This window comes from Castanea sativa, chromosome 8 (assembly GCF_040712315.1).
Source record: "Castanea sativa cultivar Marrone di Chiusa Pesio chromosome 8, ASM4071231v1".
Taxonomy (NCBI): domain Eukaryota; kingdom Viridiplantae; phylum Streptophyta; class Magnoliopsida; order Fagales; family Fagaceae; genus Castanea; species Castanea sativa.
Genome location: NC_134020.1, coordinates 41,228,755 through 41,251,541, shown reverse-complemented (window position 1 = coordinate 41,251,541; position 22,787 = coordinate 41,228,755). Strand labels below are relative to the sequence as shown.

Sequence of the window (22,787 nt, the reverse complement as noted above, 5' to 3'; positions counted from 1 at the left end):
CTAATAAAAAGAAGAAAAAAAAAACAATAATAAATGGTAAATAAAAAGCATAAAGTTTATAAATTTAGTATAGAAGCATAAAAGGAGGTATGACTCATGCTTAATTTCACACCTACCATGTCTATTTCACCTGTTTGTTCAAGGATTTCAATCCATATAAAGTTTGATATTTCTTATATGCCAACACATCGAAGTGGTTCAATGTTCTTTACTACCGATTCTCCTAATCATATTCAATGTTCTTTACTACTGATTTTCCTAATCATACTGACAGAAAATGAAGGAAATGAGTGGCAAGTGCAATTGTTCCCAATGCTCGGGTTCAAATCTTGTACTCATGCAATTATATGCACAACACAAACTATAGCTCAAGCATATATGAACACCTAACATGGTATAAGTTTATGTTTTAAATGATTTTTAGTGACAACAACAAAAGGGGGGAACAAATAAGTATTATATGCTTGATTTTCATTTTCTCGGATTGAGTTTAAGACAATAAAGATGGTACACTTTCTATTCACTGCTACAGGCAATTTCTGCTTGATATAGGCAGATATTGAAAAATAATGCTTGTTCCCAAAACAATAATTATTGGATACATGACCGGTTTTTTTTTTATTCCTAAAACAAGGCATTACACAGAGCAATCATGCCATGTAAGATTTAACTATGAAATCTTCTCTTGGATACATGACCGGTTCTTTTTTTGCCTTGCTTGAAATATGAGTATGTATTTATATACCTGTAATTTGTTATATCTTAGAGGCATCGGCTGTTACTCGGTTCAAGGCAGTGGCAGTCTTTGAACCAGATGGGCGACCCAAATGCTTGCTGATGAAATCCCCAGCCAACATGAGCTTAGCCAGATCCACATTTGTTTTTACACCTAGACCATTAAGCATGTACACGACATCCTCTGTGGCAACGTTCCCTGAAGCTCCTTTAGCATATGGACACCCACCAAGTCCAGCAATAGAGGAATCCAGTGTACTAATCCCCATCTGTTGAGAAACAAATCATATAAGTTCACTGAATCAATTATCAGATTTGCAACAATAAGAAAGTTTCCCCGGTTTAAGCATAAAAAATGCAGCTGAACTGCTGGAGTCCTAAGTGAAAACCCTCTTCTATTTTTACTTCATTAACTAAATACATGTCATGTCGTGGTCACTTAAGAACATTCATTCACATGAAAAGCTGCTGAGGCATAAATGCTAAAATATTATACTCCAAAGGCATTCTGTCCTGAATTAAGTGATCATAGAATCATTTCTTCAAATCAAAACCTCAGGTGAAAGCCAACTAATACAGGTTTCAAATTGCTTCATCTGGTAAATTGATGGCTTACTTGGAGGGATATAAGAATATTTGGAAGAGATTGCCCATAAGTGTCGTGGAAGTGAACAGCAAGCTTTTCAATGGGAACAACAGCCATTACAGCTTCAAGCATGGGAACAACTGTCCCTATACCAAAGAAAACAGGAAGAAGAGATTAAAAATAGATAAATACTTATACAAGGCTAAAAGTTTAGACCTTTTTAGCCCACAACAAACATATTGAAGAAAAAAGTCAGCTACCAAACCCTTGACATTGAATAATCATTATGTGCCTAGTGAAGAACAATTGCACTGCGTAATTAAATGCCATTCTTTCTATATTCTATCAAAAGCATTAAATAATGCACTAATACCTCTTATTAGCATCGGAAAACATTGTAAGAATAAGCTCAAAGTGCAATAAATAATTTTTGTTAACTTTATTGTGTAATGAGGAGAGAGAGAGATGGTCCCATACCACGTCCCGAACTTGTAAAAAGAAAAATGAAGGGAGTAAACTAATAGTAAAAAGAAACTGATTATTTATATAAGTGGGAAAGATAATTATACTAATGAAAGGCAATTGAGAGAAATAGAAATTAAGGTGAAGTCAAGTTATATCAACTATATTTGTTTGTAATAATTTAGAATAGTTTCCTGGAGATTCGAAGAGAAGGGACCACCAATTGTAGACATTTAAGCTGTAATGCAAAAGTTGTGATGGTAATCGGCACTACAAATCATGGAAATTGTATAGAAAATGAGGAAACCAAACTATAAAACAAGGGAAGCTAAATCTAAGGCATGAGTCAGAATATCTAATCATGGTGGGAAGAGTGGCAGGAGGAACTTAGCAAACTTTCTAATTTTAATATAAGTGAACACTTGGATTCTCTCTCTCTTTTTCTTTTTTCTGGTTGCAAACAAAATTAGGGCATTGGAGGGCTGGTATTTACAATGAACCCAGCATTAGCTGAATCTGTAATAATATAATGACAAGGTGAACAATATTTTAGAGCATCAAAGGTGAGCAACAAACAGTTTGGAGACATTAATAACAATAATGAAAAGGTTTTCTATATAATTACTAACAAATACTACATGATGAACTTAAAATATATGACTTGATGATTCTGCTGATACAAGATTAACCTGAAGGAATTGACTCAATTTGAAGTTAAGAAGCTGTAGAAGATTATAATCAAGATAGAACCTAGTGGTATATGATGTTGTAGCCTAGGTGACTAAGTTGGTGAGAAAGAAAAACTGCTAAATTAATGAAATAAGAAAAAAAATTCCCCTAAGAATATTGGAAGTACTAAAGCAGCATAATGTAGGAGTCACTATAGAATAAAGGAAACCAATGACTAAACATAGAGTAACACAAGAATTTTCACATAGACTTGGGAGTATGAATGAGAGATCATGAAAGATAAATGGTTAGAGATACGAAAGAGAGACCAGTGGACAATCCAAGTTCAAAAATCTCTTAGTAAAACCATTATAAATGAGCATTTAAAGGATCCAATAATCAATTCCACTAACCAGAATTTCAAGAACTACAAGTAGTGGAGCATTGCAAAGGTGGAAGGGAGAAAGATCCCAAAAATATTTCTGGATGTATGAAAATCATGTTAATTATGTCTTTTAGCATTAATTAGTTTCTGGTCAAGTTTCTTTATTTTTATTTTTTTAAGATTCAGGCAATTGTGTAATTTTCTGGTTCTAGACATGTGCTGCACTAATGGTCCATTTGGTCTTATTTTAGGTTTTATTTTACTTTAGTTCTATAGTTTAGGTTTAGTAGTAAAAGTACAAGGGGTCTAACTCTTATTAGGTTACAAGAAGTCCAAATTTGGCTATGAATAGATATTAATCATCTACTTATATGGAAGTAATGCTTCATATTCAATAAAGAATATGTTTTCTAAAATTTTAAATATATGAAACTTTGTTTGAGGACTGTGCGATGCAACCTTCTCCAAGGTGTAATGCCTAAATTTTTTTTTTTTTTAAATCCTTCTGAGTCCTTAAATTTCTAGCAACTTGAAGCAAGTTACAAGAGCAAACTTGCTCAATAATCACTTCTAATGGAACCAAACATATCTTTTCATACAGAAGAGAAGTCTGTAAAAACATTTACCTGGTGTACCAACTCCAATTGTGTCACCAAGGGAAATTTCAAAGCAACCCATGTCATACAATTCCTTTGCCACATATGCTACTTTTGAAGGAGGGATTGCTCCTTCGACTGGACAGCCAACTACACACGATACATACCTATCAAAGTTCAATTCAAATTCGTTCACCTCAGAGCCACTTAGATATTATAAAGCATAATGTTTATTTTCAAAAGAAGCATTAACACATGCAGCCCACCTAAAAGAATAATGATGTCAACATATAATAGTACATAAAAAAAGGTCGTACCCAGTGAACAAAGCTCCCACTTTTGCAAGGTTTGGGAGAGGTCATTGTAGGCAACATGTACCAGTACATAGAATCCATAATTTCAACTCTATATGCAATGTCTCATTTTATTCTTGAAACCAATAGAGAACTCCTGAAGAAAATACTGTTCCATACCCTAGGCTAACATAAGGCATATATATTGTACTGGGTCTCTATTGTATAAAATGATCTACACAAATGGAAACATTATAAAGCTGTTACTGAAGCAATCTACAGTAAATTGAAATAGAAATTCATTCTTCTCCTTTTGTTGAACAGGCCTGCTGGACATGCACTCTGACCAAGAGGCTTATTGGATATATATCACAAATACATTCTTGTCATGTCACATCCAGCATGGTTACATCACAATTTACATATACTGAAGTTTCCGCATAAAGTAATGTGAATCAGATGCTACAAAGGGGTCAAAGACCAAACCAGTGCCACAATGCCTGTAGGCTATTAGTCACAAATCAGAGCCATTTGTTTCTCTTTCCTGGTCTTTATATACACATTACGACATGGAACATATATTCTGTAGCTGACTACTGTGCAAAGATAAAGTGAACATAATATAAAAGAAAGCCACAATCATATATATATATATATATATATATATATATATATATAAGAGCAGGTGGAAATGCGGAAGTGATAGTCAAGGGGATAATGGGAAATAAATTAGTAGGTCCCCAAAATAATATCACCTAAATTGGAGATTTCTTGTGAAACAGAAGCACATCTAGGAAGAAGGTAATATGGCATTAGATACCAGTCATTCATGTCCATGCTTTAATAGGGAGTAGCTGACACTGTATAACAACATTTTTTTTCTTCCCTAAGTAACATAGTTTCAGCAAAGCCAAAATGGGCTGTGTCAAGTGTATGGAAGAAACAGCAGAGCACTGACATTAAAGTCCTTCCCAGAGAGATTAATCTAGAACAAATAACCAACTCACACACCCATACAGAATTGATCCAATGAAACACTTATTTATGAGAGGAGATGCCATTTGGTCAAAAGACCATTGGAAATATAAATAACCAACTTATGTTAGCAGTGGCTTATAAACAGGAAGATGAGACAACTGGCAAACATTGCGCATTCTCACATGCACAGAGAGGCAAAGAGAGAGAGATTCAATGGAAACAGAAAAATAAGACATACCCACGAACAGGAATTGAGAGCACTTTAGCAGCACGAGTAACAGCACGATAACGTACTAGACTCTCTTCAATGCTACAATTGATGTTTGACTTTGAAAATGACTCAGAAGCTGAGGCAAATACTGCTACTTCCTTCGCACCAGCTGCAACAGCAGCTTCAAAGCCCTGGAAGAAGAAGATGAAGCAGTTCAGAGAATCTCCATCAGAATATTATGCCATTTATTGAACTATTGTTATATTTCCAGATTACCCACTTTTAAGTTAGGAGTCAGAACAGGCAATCTAGCACCGTCCAAATTACAAACTGCCGCCATTACATCCTTGGCATCTGCTAGCTGAGAAGGTAATCAAAGAATATTAAAGTAGGATCTTCAGTTACAATGAGAGTAAGAACCAAGCACATTTGACAAAAAATTAAGAATTAAACATTCAGAACATTCTATAAAAGAATAAGTGAAATGGTCCACAAACCATACAGACAATCAACTTTCAGATTGAAAATCTAAATGAACCTGCTTACTCAGTGAAAATGAGCATGTAATTATAAAACAATCAAAATTTGCTACAAAAATTCAATTCATGACCATCAATGCAGTTTATTTTTCAGAACCAATCAATTCACAACCATTGATACAGTTGAAGTAAAATACTATAGAATATTCTTGAAAATACAGAAGGTTTAGGACTCATAATTTTCCTTTCACCAGAGATCCTTATTCTCTAATGGGAAAAACAAAAACTTTCCATGAGAAGATGAATTCTTGATCATAGACAGGAACATACAAAAGTACAGTGCCCATAAAACTCTAATCTTCTCTCTTTTTTTGAAGTGGGGGAGGGCTGTTCTCTGATAAGCATTCAACCTCTGAACGTACCGTGGCAATTGACCCATCAATTTTCAGGTTAGTTTCTATTAGGTCACTGAACTACAAAACATAAAAATCTTAAACCTGAACATTTCAAATGGTTTCTAAGCAGATGTGATCTAAAATTCCTTCAATCAAAGCAGCCGTGGTTGTGACTCTAATAGGATGTGAATGGAAAAACCAACAGTAATTTTTAAGGAAGCAAGATCTTGGTCAGTCAATTAGCTGACAGAAAAAAGTTTGTTGTTATATCTATATTTGTTCACCAACCAACTTATACTTGGTGTAACTCCTCAAAAATTGTTATCTCATCATATTATACCATAATGTATCTAGATTTCATGCCCATTAACACTAGATTTCATTCCTCATAAAAAAGTAGAATAACAAGGCAACTTACAAGCTACCTCCAAGACTGTTCTGAATGATGTCTCATACGCATACATTGATCAGGCAAAACCATAAAAATAAAGAATGACATTCGATCCTTCCAAGGAAATATTCTAAAAGCTCAAATTCCAAAAAGAATTCAGGAATTAGGACAAAGAATAAAGGTTCAAAGAGTTTCACTTGGTTTATCACCAACTTCAAACATGTTCAAATTTTCACAAGGATGCAGAGATGCATCAAACTCACAGACAGCCTCCCTGGTCTAACAAGGAGCAGCAATCAATTGAAAAGGTTTTACACAGATAACTGCTAAACATCCCTCTAAATCCAATGGTACACATCTCAAGCCAAAAGAAGAATGACTGAAGCATGCTTTAAATTACATGCTTCAAAGGAGTTGTTAAAGGTATGGCTGATTACTATTACAGATTGTTGCATGGTGAATCCCAGAAATGGAAGTTACAAAAGGTTTTGGTTCATTGCTCACATGTGCCTCCAAAAGATCATGAAGTATGTTACTCTTCCATTTGCAATCATGCAGACAAGATAATAGTCTGACAAGGAAGCACACATGCCAAACTCTTCCATTCTTTTATTTTACATATAAACTTACTTTCCAATATCATCCATTTTTAGTATTTATTTTTCTTGATGCTTTCTGACTCAATAATATAGAACCTAGCCAGACTAACCTTAAAGAGCATCGTTGCTGAGATTTTAAATAAAGCTTTTTTTTTTTCCACTTGAAAGTGTTAAATAAAACTAGACAAAACTTGTAGATACAGTGTGAACATGAAATAGTAAACAATGTTACCTGAGGTACCCATTTAGGAGATACAAAACTTGTAGCCTCAACAACTGACAGTCCAGAAGATACTAGTCTCTGAATCAATTCGACCTTTACAGCAGTAGATACAAGATTCTTCTCGTTTTGTAATCCATCTCTTGGACCAACTTCTACTATCTTTACGAAATTTGGTATACCTTTCAAAAACTGCATTAACCAATGAAAGATCAGAGCGAGAACAATGCAAGTAAGTTATTGACAATCTGAAAAATAGAAAAATAGAATTGTGAACTAAAAGAAGTATGAGAGGAAAAGGAGGGGCAAATTCTCCTAAATTATGGAGACATGAATAAATACCCACACCATGACAAAAGAACAAGTTTATCATCTCAGGAAAGAGAATTCTACATATCAAAAAAGGTATTATTACAGTAATATTCATATAAAGACAAATTACAGACACAAAAAGTTCAATCCATAAATCAAATCACCTTATTTGTCATCTGTCGTATGTCTTGGTGATTGCCATTAGAGTTGTATTGATGGTCTGGAACGTACCATGAATCACAAACATTCCTAAAGACCAAGGTATTTCGGCCTAAGCTCAAAGACCTTTTGTTGAGGGAGTCACCTTGAGACACGTCTCTTGTATGTCTTTTCCATGGGAATGCCTCCCTTGAATGGTTTTCATAATCTTCACTGAAAATGGATAGAGGTTTAGGATGTGAAATTATGCATTTCAGCTGTCTTCTGAAAGAGATAAACTAAAAGATAAGGGGCATTGCGGCCACCTCTTCTTTTCCTTTTAATATATGAAAGCATATATTTGAAGGAAATAATAAAAGGCTATTACTTTTAGCACTCAAAGTAGATGATAAAAGGAAAATCTCAATATAAATTGCTTTAGTACGAGTATGGTATCCTCTTTGGCAATAAATCTCTACTTGGCACTTTGACCAGAATTTGAAACTCATTCCACCAGGGTGTGAACACAATTTCTCATTTAGCTAGGCTATGCTAACAAAATAAGAAAAGAAGCAATGTAACACATACATGCATACATCTATCTTATGCGTATAGGGAGAAAAGGGAATTGTATGATATAAATTTAAACAACAAAGATGGTTTAACCACTGTTAGGACAAAATAGCAAAAATATATGAAATTTTACTCACTTGCAACTGTTGGATGAGCTGCAACTCCTTCCTTCAATCCAGCAGTTCCCCATTCCCACATCCTCTGCTCTTGGCCGGCAAGCACCAGATGAGAACCTCTGAATCCTATCAATAGTACTCATGCTTGGCAACTTGTCAACACCAAGGGGTTCCTCCAAACTTGACATGGTTGAAACGGATGCAAAAATGGGAAACTGAAATAAATGCAAAATAAATGTAAGTGCTTTGCAATGAACACTTAAGCAAGACCTCAGGTGCAAACATGGATTAACAGTATATAATGAACCATTGCCTCAACTTTAAAAAAGGTCATTCAATTAGTACGACAAAAAAAAATTTTGGAAAAAAATTAATTCTTGAACTCAACTACATACTTTAAAAACTTAAGCACAGCATGTCTGCCTCTCCAGGAAAACTCCAGTATATCATCCAAAGTACATATTTTATTCATTTCAATTTAGATTCATCATGCAAAAGAAAAAGGATTCAACATTTGAACATGCTACCAAATACCAATGGAAACAAATACAAACAACGCTCCATACTCTCATGTCTAGGCAGAAAGTAGCAAAGTACAAGAATATACATCAACCCAGTAGACCATTATCAAGCCACCAAAAGCTATGAAACCTTTTGAGTTCAAATAAACTGGTGTCAAAACTGCTAAATGCGGAAAATGCATTAGTGAAATTTGAACGAATAATATCTTCTACTTCTACAATCAGAAGAAATTCCAGAATACAGAAGGCTATGAAAATATATGCTAGTGATTGTGTTGCTCTTTTGAAACCCCATAAACATAAAGGATGGCAGATGCTATAAAATCAATATATAGTAAATGCGCGGAACAAAACATCAAAATGTCACATAAACAAGAAAAGAGAAAGACATATTCAACCGTCTGTGAATGACATGATACACAAGCAGGTCAGGCCAACATAATATTATCATCTATGCCAAACTAAATAAATAAATATGGAACACAACCAAAGCTCTATTCTAAGTAGTAATTAAAATCCCCAAACATATAGTCATTGTTAGCCTAGGCTTTTACAACTGACTTTATTATAGCTTTATACTAAAAAATCCAATCAATAACTCAACAACCAGATGAAACAATGAAATATAATCCCAAAAAGGAAAGCGGGGGGAGCCCCCCCCTCTCTTTTGTTGTCATGAAAACAAAGCAAAGCAAAAGAAACCAATTTGCCAAAATTTCCCATGAAAATCAAGCACCCAATTCTACAAAGATTCCTTTTTTCTTTCACTTTCTGGGAAACCAAACACTGAATACCAAGAATCAGAGAAAACAGAGAGACAGACCTGAAAATTCGAGGGAAAAGAAACTCCAAGAATTCTGGGATTAAAATTAAAAAATAAATATGGGGTTTTGTTTTGTGGGCAAGTTCTAGAAGCAAGGAAGTTGGTTTAGGTGGGGGGGTTAGATGAAGGAAGAGAAGGTAAAGGAAACGTGACCAACTTTGTTTGAAACGAAAGCTTCGTTTAAAACCAAAGCTTTGTGTTTGTTTGGTACAAAGATGTTATAAATAGTTGTGCTTGTGCCTTATGGATCTTATTATTCTCTGTTGTTTTTTTTAATCTTTTTGGGTTTTTCTTCTTTTAGTTATTTTAGCATTGTGGGGTTTCTTCTTTTAGATATTCAATTTTGAATTTTCTTGTTTGTGATTGAGAGAGAAAGAGAGAGAGAGAGAGAGAGAGAGAGGCATGAATATTGAATAAGGACTGGCAGAGAGAGAAGGTTAAGGGGGTGGTAGGTAGTTTTCAGTTGGAAGTTGGTCGCAATCTTTTACGGTTCTGGTCTCTGCGGTTCAAACATCTTTTTCTTAAACATTCTTTACTAGTTTTGGGTTAAAGTAAATCTCTATGTCAAGTGTTGTACTTAGTTTTCCTATTAAATTCAATTTGCTTGTAATGACCTTGGTTGCTTCTTTTTTTTTTTTAGTATATGGTTTATTTAATTTTTCCTTAAAAATATAATATTGTATATTTTTATATATAATATTATATACTATTATATAATTATGAGGTTGAATCTAATACAGAGCTACACAAGTTTTGCTTCTATACTACTATTTAAGGGGCTTCCCCTGTTTGGATTCCTATTTTTTTAGTTCAAAAATGCCCCTACAGTCCTATGTTTAAGTAGAGACAAAACTAAAGGACAATAAGGTAAAAACTCATTTCTTTCAGTTCAAAGATGCCCCTATAGTCTTATGTTTAAGTAGAGACAAAACTAAAGGACAATCCGGTAAAAATGCAACTCCAACTCCCACTAAAATATTGCCTAAAAAATAGGACTACTCTCCTATTAATTTTTAAATTGATTTATTCACTTATAAATTAGATTTTTAAAATAAAAACCATATATATAAACATAAAATAATTAAATATAGTTTTTTTTTTTTTACAAAATAAGACCACTAAAAAAAAGTTTCATCGCACGCGCGAAGTACCTGTGATGAGGCTAGTAGTTATTTATGCGAGTAGTGCATCGAAACAATTTTTTTTTACCACTATATATTTGACTTTTTGTGATTGGCACACGCAATATTACTTTCATATTGTCATCACTTTAGTTAGCTTGTAACTCATATAATTTAAAAATAAATTCATTTTTATCATAAAAATATACATAATTAATCGAATTATTAGAAAAAAAAAATAACTGTAATTAGATGTATATTAAAATTCTTGTCTAAGTTATATACTATTTATGATCATTTTTATTCTAATTTTAAATAAGATTTAATGTGTGATGATTTTTGTTGAGTAGATATATGATTGGATTTTTTTTTATATTTCATTACTATTGAGCTCTTAGTACTTTGCACTCATTAATTCACTTGACACAAAAATTAAAAAACTTAAGTAGACTCATGTCACAAAATTAGCCTTAAATTAAAATCTAATTTGGAATCTAAGTAAATTTTCTATCAATTTTGATTTTAATATATATATATATATATATAATTATGCATCAATCATAAGAGATCATGTTAATAATTGTAAAAAAAATTATTCCCTCTCAGTCTCATAAACATGCTTGTTTTTAAATAATTAATTAATTTTTTTAATTAAACATTATTTAATACATTGTCATTAATTTATACTTTAAGTGAAAAAGATGGGTATTAACTTAAAATAAAAGTAAATGATATGTTAGGAAATTTCTTTATTAACCTTTCAAAGAAGAATTTCATCAAAGGAGTTTCTATGACCTAGAGTCCTGGCGACGCTAGACTCCCTGTCAGTAGAATTTTGTTCCTCACATAGTGTAGGACATAGTTCCCTTATGTAACAACGTTACGTATAGGGCTTGTAGGTACTCTCTTCGTGGGGTCAGGGAAACAATGAGAACCATGGATTCCTTAACTAGAGAATGGAATCGTTTGTCTCTCTCAAAACAAGAGGGAGACACCTTTGACTTTTGAGAACCAAGACCTTAAACCAGGAAGCATGTTAGCGGCAAAATTCTTTACGAAGCGAGCCCTTAGTATAGAAGTTGTGGCTCGAACTCTTCGACCACTGTGGAAGACGAAACACGAGCTCCGTATCAAAGACCTAAGGAAGCACCTTATCCTATTTACCTTCGAGGATGAGTTAGATGCAGAATGAATACTTCTAGGTGCACCATGGAGCTTCAATAAATACCTAACTACACTATGTCGGTATGAAACTGATCAATCCCTCAAAGAGATTCAGTTCGATACGGCAGTCTTTTAGATCAAAATCCATGATCTTTTGGCGCGACGAATGATGTTAGGAGCGGTGGAAGGGATATGTCAAACCCTAGGGTGTGTAATCCACTGTAGCAATGAAGACGAAAATAGATGGAGGGGAGTTTATGAGGGTGCGAGTTGAAATAGATATCATGAAGCCCCTAAGGCGAGGTAGACGTGTGCGGTTTGGCCCTGCTAGCGAAGGTTGGGTATCGTTTCGGTATGAACGTCTCCCTATATTTTGCTACTAGTGTGGGAGGCTAACGCATGATGCAAAAGACTGTGATGTTTGGATCTGTAGTAAGGGCACACTCAACGTACAGAACCAACCTTTTGGGGATTGGATGCGAGCACCCCCAAATTAGCATGTCAAGGAGGAAGGTAATCTCGGTGGAAGGTCAGGAATCACAGAGAATGGGCAGTCCTCGAGAAAATAGAGGATCACCCACTCCACATACCACTCAGACGACGGAGGACGATGGTCTGCCAACGGCAACTCAGGCGGAGGGAAGCACGAGAATGGAAAGAGAGGATTTTCAGGATTCTACGAAATCTGGGGATACGACAAATTTTACAGAGATTCTCAGTGATAATGAGAAATTCTTGGCTCATATTAAGGAGATTGATATTACTCTAGATCATAGTCCTAATATCTTTGTGATGACTAATACTCTTAACAATGCTAATGCTTGCAGGACTGTTGACCTTGCTGACATGGAGCAAACTGACATGAATAGTGTCAAAACCATTATGGAGGAGAAGTTGGATCAAGGGATAAGGCCCTTTTGTGTAATGGGCCTATGAGCAACAACCCAAATACTAGAACTTGGAAAAGGATCACCACGGGGCCGAAGCATGCTAACCCAATTTCTGAGGAGACCCATGCTGGGAGTAAAAGAGGAGCCCAAGACCAAGAATAGACTAAATTGGACACCACGTTAAAAAAGAAGAAAACCGAGAAAGAGGTGGCTGAAGTGAACAGGTTGATGGCTATGGAGTTCAATGGAACGGCGGTGGCTGCACGGCAACACCGCCGAGATCAATGAGTGCCTTAAGTTGGAACTGTTAGGGGCTTGGGAACCTCCAAACAGTTCGAGCACTCTAGGAGGTGATAGCCTTTAAAGATCCCAACTTAGTTTTCCTTATGGAATCTAAGTTGTCCAAGGAAGATATGACAAGGAAGAATTAAGCGCTTGGATTCACGGAAGGTTTGGTAGTGGCCAACAATGTAAGTAAAGGAGGATTGGCCTTACTGTGGAAGAAAGACATTATGGTCGATGTTCAAACATTTGGCTCGTGGCACATAGATGCTGAGGTCGGTGGGACTGATAGCTTATGGAGGTGGAGATTCATAGGGTTTTATGGGCAACCGGAGACTAGTAAAAGGGAGGAGACTTAGCGGATTCTTGAAAGGTTGGGGAGCTCTAACTCTCTGCCTTGGCTGTGTATAGGGGACTATAACAAAATACTCAGTGATGCCGAGAAGCTTGGTTGTAATCTGAGGGCACCTAAACAAATGGAAAGGTTCAGAGATTCGATGAACAGATGCTGCATCTGGGACTTGGGTTATGTGGGACCACGGTTTACTTGGAACAAGGTTTTTGCGAATGGTGACAGTTGGTGGGTAAGGCTTGACAAAGCTCTAGCTATTCCAGAGTGGTATTCACGTTTCACAAACGCGAAGTTGCACCATTTGTCAACCACTGCTTCGGATCATTGCATGTTTGCTCTCCGGTGGGATCAGAGTGGGAAACAAAGGACCACCAGTGCGAAACTATTCAAGTGTGAAGCTACGTGGCTTCGTGACCCTCGGTGCGCGGATTTAGTTAGTGATGCATGGGAGCATGGCTTATGCGTTCCCACGGGGCACCCACTACAAAATTGTATTTCTTCATGTAGTGCTCACCTCACCTAGTGGAAAAAAAGGGAGTTCGTTCATGTTGGCCACCAAATCAAGACACTTCAGAATAAACTTCAGATATTAGAAGCATCCCCTGAACACAAAATGGATAATATTCAGCAGGTCAGGCAGGCACTAAATTCTTGGCTAGACATGGAAGAGGTAATGTGGAAAAAAAGTTCTTGGAACAAATATCTGAAGGAAGGAGATAGAAATACAAGCTTTTTCCACACCAAAGCTTCAAACAAGAAACAATGGAACTAGATTCAGGGATTGGAGGATGACAATGGACAATGGCAGGAGGGGCTGGATAATATTGAACATGCAGCTATGAAGTATTTCTCCTCACTATTCACCTTCTCTCAGCGAGGAGAGATGACAAAGCTCCTAAGTGTAGTCACCCCTTCGGTCACAGATGCAATGAACCAGCTCTTAGCTAGAGACTTCCAAGCCTCAGAGATCACCCAAGCTATAAAGCAAATGCACCCACATACTGCACCAGGACCTGATGGTTTTCCCCCTCTCTTTTATCAAAGGTTTTGGTCCCTCACCAGCAATTGTGTCACTCAAGCTGCATTTGATTTCCTTAATCATGGTATTGTTCTTCCTAATTTTAATGGCACCCATATTGTCCTTATTCCTAAAGTTCAATATCCTAGGAAAATATCCTAGGAAAATCACTTAATACAGACCTATCAACTTATGTAATGTGGCCTACAAAATAGCTTCTAAAGCAGTGGCCAATAGACTAAAGAGTGTGCTTTCTATTATTGTTAGTGAGAATCAAAGTGCTTTTACCAAGGGGCACTTCATAACTGATAATGACTTAGTTGCTTTTGAAACCATGCATCACATTAGCCAAAAGAAGTCCGGTAAAGTGGGTGAGATGGCTCTAAAACTAAATATGAGCAAAGTTTATGATAGGGTAGAATGGACTTGCTTGGAGAATATTATGAGGAAAATGGGTGTCCACTAGAAAATTATTGAGGTGATTATGAGATGTATAAAAACAATCACATATTCTGTTTGTATCAATGGGCAAACCCGAGGCAGAATTGTGCCCTCTAGGGGCCTCCGCCAAGGGGACCCATTATCACCTTATTTATTTCTTTTTTGTGCAGAAGGTCTTTTCGCTCTTCTTCGCCATGCAGCGGAAAGACAAGCCATCCATGGAATTGCAGTGTGCCGAAAAGCCCCAAAAATCTCCCATATTTTCTTTGTTGATGATAGCTTGGTGTTTTGTCGAGCATCCTTGGAGGAATGTAATGAGTTACAACGCATTTTCACCCTTTATGAATCAGCTTCTGGCCAGTAGCTTAATAAGGGCAAGACTACTTTTTTCTTTAGCAAGAACACCCCACGTGCAATACAAGAAGAGATCAAAACTAGATTTGGGGCCCAAGTCATTCGCCAACATGGAAAATATTTGGGCCTACCTTCTCTAGTAGGAAGATCCAAAAAGAATACTTTCCATGATCTCAACAAAAAGAATACTTTCCATGATCTCAAGGACAAGCTAGGGAAGAAACTCTCGGGATGGAAGAAAAAGCTTTTGTCGAATGCGGGGAAGCAAATCCTCATCAAATCAGTAGGCCAGACAATTCCCTCTTACACAATGAGTTGCTTTAAGCTACCAGATTCCTTACGTGATGAGCTAGCCAAGATGGTTCGTAAATTTTGGTAGGGGCAGAACAATGGCGTGGACAAAATGGTTTGGCTAAGTTGGGAGAAAATGTACACACCTAAGGAAAGTGGCGAGATGGGCCTTTAGGGACCTGAAGGTGTTTAACTTAGCATTATTATCTAAGCAAGGGTGGCGGCTTCAAACCTGCACTAATTCCCTCTTTTATCGTGTATTTCGAGCTAAATACTTTCCTGAAGGCGATTTCCTCTCTGCCACCTTGGGCACTAAGCCACATATGCTTGGAGAAGCATATTCTCTGTGTTAGGGACATATTTTTATGTAATTAGCATATCATTTGACAAAACGCACTTTACTTGTATTTGAGTATATCTAAGTAGGTTCAAGATTATCATTACAAGTGGTTAAATTGAAGACATGAAGATTACTCAAGAACTGCTTAAGAAAAGTGCAAATCTATGAGTCTCGACACCTCTTTGACAGAAGCTCGATCTGTTGAGATTCATTAAAGCTCGACAGATGTCTCGATCTATCGAGCTTACAAGATTCAGTCTGTAGCTAGCAACGTTTTTATTCTAAAAGGCTATTATGGGTTTGTATCATTCTTATTGGACTAGGAAAACCCAAGGTTTGTGTAAATCTATTTGGAATAGGAGAGCCCATTAAGCTCCTATTTAAAGGAAGTGAAAAAAGAAAAACCTAACCCTAGAGAGCTTCATAAGGTTTTCTTTTTGAAATCCTAGCCTCCTCCTATAGAAGAAAGAGTTCTTGCTGCATTTCTTGTACGCCTTTGGGTTTTGTAACCAAGCAAAGTCTCTTGCATTAACATTGAAGATCTTATTGGTGTTTCTATATGAAGTTGCTGCAAATCAACTACAACAATCAAAGGGTTGTTGTGGAGTTAGTCACGTACTGGGATTTGTGCAAAGGAATAAGCCGCGTACTGGGATCCACGCAATTGGTTAGTCACGTACTGAGAGTCATGCATTAAAAGGAGAGATTGTCACTACAGAACAAGTCCAATTAGGTATTGGGGTAAGGGTTCAACTGTAGGTTGGTAGAAGGTACTGAGATTCCTTTACTTGTAACCGCTTGTTTTGATAATAGTGGATTCTTGGGAGTGGTGACCTTAAAATCACTTTGTGGGGTTTTGCCTCGGTGGTTTTCCCCATTCGTAAATAAATCACCCGTGTCAAATTTAATTTCCGCTGCATTTAGTTATTTGGTGATTTGTTTGTGCTACTACGTATTTTGCATGTTAATTGGATTAATTAATTAACTTAGCTAATTAATAAATTAATTTATCATAAGGGGTCAATACGTTTTTAGTCTATCACTTTGCGCAACAGATAATTCAAAGGAGCTGCCCTTGGAGGACAGGAAATGGGGCCAAAGTTCGAATTTGGGGTGACTGGTGGCTTCCTTCATCTTCTACCTATCGAGTAATCACACCAACCCTAAACATTGGCTCTGACTTGCTAGTGTTAATGCTAATTGACCATTAGAGAGGGGAGTGAGATTTGGATGCCCTTAAATGCACCTTCATGCCTACGAATGTTGAGTCTACCCTATCCATTGCACTCAACCCTACTTTGCCTGAAGACTGGCTTATCTGGGCCCTTACTCCATCGGGGAAGTTCACAGTGAAATCAGCCTATAGGCTTGCATTGTAGGACAGGAATAACCACATATCTAAGGAATGCTCTAATGCTATGTGTATGAAGGAGTTCTGGAGGTTTATATGACGCCTTCGAGTTCCAAACAAAATTCAAAATTTCACGTGGCGTGCAGGCAGGAACATTCTGCCTGCGAAAGCGAACCTATTCCGTCGTCAGATAGCACAAGATAACATTTGTGAGGTGTGTGGAAACTTTGAGGAAACATCAGGTCATTTACTATGGCACTGTTACCGTGCTAAGGAGGTGTGGGAAGAGGTGGGGTTTGCTAAAGATAAAATCATGGACAACTGCCTAGAATTCCTAGACCTTTTTGTGGTATGCCTGAAACGTAAAACACTGGTTTGAAGAGAATATCGAGTTGATGGTCACGACGGCGTGGGGTATTTGGACAAATCGAAACGAGGTGCGACATGGGAAGAGTAGGAAGCCGGCCTCTGTCCTTGCTCGGTGGACAAAGAACTATTTGGAGGATTACTTACTGGCTAACCATGCCATTCAACCTTATCGTGAACCAATGGAAGCGGCTTGGCAACTCCCAAAACCTCCTTAGTATAAAGTGAATATGAATGGTGTCGTTTTTGAACAACAGAATGAGTCAGGAGTCGAGATAGTTATCCGGGACCATCATGGTGAAGTTGTGGCGGCCCTAAGTAAGAAGTTGCAGGCTCCTCTGGGGTCTCTTGAGGTGGAAGCTAAGGTGATGGAGGAAGCAATTACCTTTGCATGGGATATGGGGATTTGATACTGCATTTTTTAGAGTGACACTCTAATAATAGTGAATGCAACACAAACCCACCCTCACACATAGCTAACAACATAGCAGGTTCCTTGTCCCATCTCTACAAGTTTCGCTCTGTCCAATTCAACTATGTACCTTGCTCTGGAAATAAAGTAGCTCACACCTTAGCACAGTGTGCTAAAGGCTCCTCTATTTTGCATGCTTGGGTAGAAGATACACCAAGTTGTATTGAGAAACTGGTGTCCCATGATGTACTATTTTTGTCGTCGATGAATAAAAGTCATTGTTTTCACATTAAAAAAAAAAAAGATTTTCATTTAGGTCATCCCAAAAGGAAATAGAAGACTAACAATTTGAAACATAGGAACTAGGAAGTATGAAAAAAAAAGTTGAATCACTTGTTTTTTTTATATTGAAAAGTTATGTGAATTAGTATATAAGGTATTCCCAGGACTACATTAAAGAAAGGAAAATATTTACAAAATGGAGATAGGAACATGTTCTGCTCAGGATTAAGGAATATTTACCATAGTTTTGTGTTTACTAATTACTTTCATAAAGAAAATAAATAAATAAATAAATAAATAAATAAATAAAAGAAATCTATATAATAATAATAATAATAATAATAATAATAATAATAATAATAATAATAGGTAAAGCAGAGAGAAAATCTAATTAAATTTCAAATTGGAATTCAATTAGAGTCTAATTTTGCGCCATGTGTCTCATCTAATCTAAATTTTATAATTTTGTGCCAAGAGAGTTAATTTAGTGTAAAAATTGAATTTCAATTAGAGTTTAATTTTGCTCTATGTGTCCCATCTATATATATATAATAATAAGTAAAACAGAGAGAAAATTCAATTAAATTTCAATTTGGAATTCAATTAGAGTCTAATTTTGCGTCATGTGTCTCATCTAATCTAAATTTTAGAATTTTGTGCCAAGTGAGTTAATTTAGAGTAAAAATTGAATTTCAATTAGAGTTTAATTTTGTGCCACGTGTCCCATCTAATTTAAATTTTTAAATTTTTGTGCCAAATGAGTTAATTTAGTGTAGAAAACAAGGAATCCAATATAATAAACCATAAAAAACATAATCATATAACTAAAAAAAATTAAAATTTATAAGTCATCTATATCTATATATATATGTGGGGAGTAAAAAGACCTTGATGGGAATATGGGCCGTTGGGTCATGCTAAGGAAGGCCGACTTGCTCTTGGGTTTAGGACTTCTTAGTACTACGGGTCGGCCCATACGCCGAGGGTCCGAGGATCCAGCCGAGGATGATTTTTCCCTTCGGACTGACACCGAATAACCCGGGACTTCATGGTAAAGGTTAGGGAAGGACACGGACAAAACCAATGGTTAAAGGGGGTGAACCCTTGAATGTCCTAGAAGCACCGATGTTGGAAAAATGTCAAAGATAAAGGTTGCTGCCTCCGCATTAAAGACCCTGCACCTACCACCCTGGCCGCATTAATGGGGAAGTGACACTTAAACAGTGGAAGGGAAACTTCTGGTTACTATTCAAAGGCACTAAAAAAAGAAATATCTAGGCTAAGGGGGAGTTGGGGCAACACGTGTACAAAGTATTAAAAAGATGAGTATTTAAGGAGGAACCTGGAAGAGAAAAGGGGACGGACTTTTTGTAACCTAAAAAGAAAGAGAAACAAAGAGAAAGATATAATATAAGAACAACTCTAGGCTTACATCCGAGGAAGCTGAGTTACAATATTCCTTGTTGTTTTCAAGTACTTGCAATCTTTAGTTTGTCATTTAATCCTCACACACTTCTAACCTGGGTTTCAAGCCCACACTCTACAAATTCATATTGTTTAAGGCTCATTGGGCCTGAGCCCATAACTGTTCTTGGGGTCAGGTGCAATTGTGCACTTACAATATATATAATAATAATAATAATAGTAATAATAATAATAATAATAATAATAATAATAATAGGTGAAACTGAGAAAAACTCAAATTAAAATTCTATGTTAGAGTTCCAATTTTGCGCTATGTGTTCTAAATTATTTATTTTTAAATAATTTTATTTCTTAATTTTAGAATCAAATGTGAGACCACATCATAAATATTTATCCAAGTGAATTATTAAGTACAAAAACCAAAGAGTCTAGAACAAATAAATTGTAAAAAAAAAAAAAAAGTGCTTCACAATAATAATAATAAAATGGACAATTTACATTTTATACCTAATAATATCCTTGCAATTTTTTTAAAGAGTTAACAAAATATAAAAATGACTATCAATAGTATTTAAATTATATGTATAGGAATTATATTATGCATCTTATTGTATATCTTTAAGTGTATCCGTGCATATGCATGGGGTTACAAGCTAGTATATAATAATAGGTGAAGCTGAGAGAAACTCAAATTAGAATTTTAAATTAGAGTTACAATTTTGCTCCATGTGTCCTAAATTATTTATTCTTAAAGAGTTTTATTTCTCAATTTTAGAATCAAATGTGGGATCACATCATAAATATTCATCCAAGTGAGTTATTAAGTACAAAAACTAAAGAGTCTAGAATAAATGAATCGTAAAAAAAAAAAAGTGCTTCACAATAATTTAAAAAAAAAACATGGACAATTTACATTTTATACCTAATAATATCCTTAAAAAAATTTTAAACAGTTAACAAAATATAAAAATGACTATCAATAGTATTTAAATTATATATATAGGAATTATATTATGCATCTTATTATATATCTTTACGTATATCCATGCATATACATGGGGTTACAAGCTAATATGTGTGTGTGTGTGTGTATATATATATATATTAATAGGTAAAATTTAGAGAAAATAGAATTAAAATTTGAAATTATAATCCAATTTTGCGCCATGTGTCTAAATTTATGTGGGAATTACACCATAATTATCCACTTAAGCTTGTGCCATGTGTCTACTTAAATTTTTTAATCTTTGTGTCAAGTGAGTTAATGGGTACAAAATACTAAGAATCTAATATTAATGAACTATAATTTTTTTTTAAAATTACATATACTCAATAAAAATCACCACATGTTTCTCAAGAAATAAATAAAATAAAAATCACCACATAGCAAAAAATCACCAGATGTTCTATCTTATTAAAAATTAGAAAAAAAAAATTATTATAAGTAGTATTAAATTTATGTAAGAATTTTAATATGTGACTAATCACGTTTACTTTAAAAAAATATTTTGATTAATTATCTATATTTTATGATAAAATTGTATTTAATTTTAAATGTATCTATATGTATGCATGAATGCATGTGTTACAACTTTAAAAAAAATTAATTTGACTAATTATTTATATTTTTATAATAAAATTTTTGTTAAATTTTAAATGCATCTATGCATTTGCATGGAGTTACATGCTAGTGTTTACTAACATTCAGCTACCAAACAAAAAAAATAATGTTTACTAAGGATCTGTGTGGGATCCGCTTATTTTGCCAAAAGTACTGTAGATAAAGATAAAAGTTTGTTGAAATAGTACAGTAGAATCCATGAATAGTATTAAAAAGTGTAATGGAGCCAATGAGTAGTAGTAAAAATAAGCTATAAAATAAGCTGGTTTTTTAAGCTAACGTCAAACAACACTAACTTTGATCTGTACCATTGGCACATAGTGCTTAGAGCCTATCTTCAAGTGCCCTCTCTTTTGGGACATAAATAGACTTGAGTCCATTTTAATGATGGGTTCAAGTAATTATGCCAGTTTCTTTTCAAACTAGACTCGATTAGGTATTGACATGTGTCCTTTAGCAAAGTATAAATTTTCAGAGGTAACAAATTGTAATTGATGCAACATCATTTTTATATAAGTTTATCACTAATATCACTTTTAATAATATACATGTATCACAACGTAATATTATCTTAACAGTTGTGAAATTCTTTTATAATTGAACTTGTTGATTTGATTATGTCCAATTTGTACATAAATTAAACAAGCCATAACCCAAAATAGATAGGTGGAGAGATTTGTCGTTGCAGGTCTTTTGGTGCTTAATAAACTTTGCATTATTATTCTAAATTTAAAGTTAAATTTTTTACTAATCATGGTTAAATTTTGGTAAAAACAATCTTATATTACCACCGTGCGCCCTTGGTGCGGTGGTCACTCCACAAGTATAAGTGATTGTGGGGTGTGAGGGATAAGGGCCGAGGTTCAAGTTTTCAAGAAAGAGCTTCACACACTTTTACACTTAAATTAAATTAGAGTAAAAATTCTATCTTGTATTAAAAAAGAAAAAGAAAAAAGACAATCTTATATAAATTTAGAATATTCCTTTACTAAGTATAAAAACAGAAGGAGAGTTTTTTTTTTCCTTCAGATTTAGGGTGGAGTGTTAATCTTATTAAACCTCAATAGAAGAAAGTGTAATTATTATTATTATTATTATTATCAGCCATTCTTTTCTCATTTTTTTCTACATGTAGGCCATAGCCCTCCAAAAAAGAAATTTGTCTTACATATGGCTGGGTTGGTAGCCAGCTTCACAAGCGTGGTTGTGGGGTCAATTCTGCATATACATGGTCACAAGTGGTAGATATGAACCACGACCTTCTACCTCTTCAAAATCATGAAATGGTAAGAGAAAACTCTCAAGGCATGGACTAAATAATGCCACGTGTACATTTAAACAGAGAGAGTTCATTACCATGTGAAAGTGGTCCTTCGTTATTCACTGGATGAAAATTAATAATAATAATAAATAATGTGGTCCTTGTTTAGAGTATTCCCGTCATGCAAAAGTTTCGGTCTATTTTAGCATAAGTTTTTTTTTTGGGTAGACCATTTATTTAGTCCCTATTCTATACATTATATTTTAATTTGATCACCAATCTTTCAGTTGTGTCAATTTAGTCCCTCGCATTTTAATAGTGTGTCAATTTAGTC

At 35.1% G+C, this 22,787-nt stretch overlaps 2 protein-coding genes across 2 annotated transcripts; one reads left to right on the top strand and one right to left on the bottom strand.

The window, feature by feature from the left end:
• Positions 1-437: 437 nt before the first annotated feature.
• On the bottom strand, positions 438-9,678 carry LOC142607806 (hydroxymethylglutaryl-CoA lyase, mitochondrial). The gene is made up of 9 exons (XM_075779436.1): positions 9,483-9,678; positions 8,160-8,353; positions 7,476-7,683; positions 7,012-7,191; positions 5,196-5,276; positions 4,943-5,106; positions 3,464-3,600; positions 1,352-1,467; positions 438-1,004 (listed from the first exon to the last, which is right to left on the bottom strand). Exons 2-9 carry the CDS (start codon positions 8,324-8,326, stop codon positions 756-758), a joined length of 1,302 nt encoding a protein of 433 aa, XP_075635551.1. The 5' UTR covers positions 8,327-8,353; positions 9,483-9,678; the 3' UTR covers positions 438-755.
• A 3,737-nt stretch (positions 9,679-13,415) lies between these two features.
• On the top strand, positions 13,416-17,862 carry LOC142606335 (uncharacterized). The gene is made up of 4 exons (XM_075777702.1): positions 13,416-13,711; positions 13,826-13,961; positions 14,064-14,444; positions 17,710-17,862. The coding sequence occupies exons 1-4, from the start codon at positions 13,416-13,418 to the stop codon at positions 17,860-17,862; spliced, it is 966 nt and encodes a 321-aa protein (XP_075633817.1).
• The last annotated feature ends 4,925 nt before the right edge of the window (positions 17,863-22,787 follow it).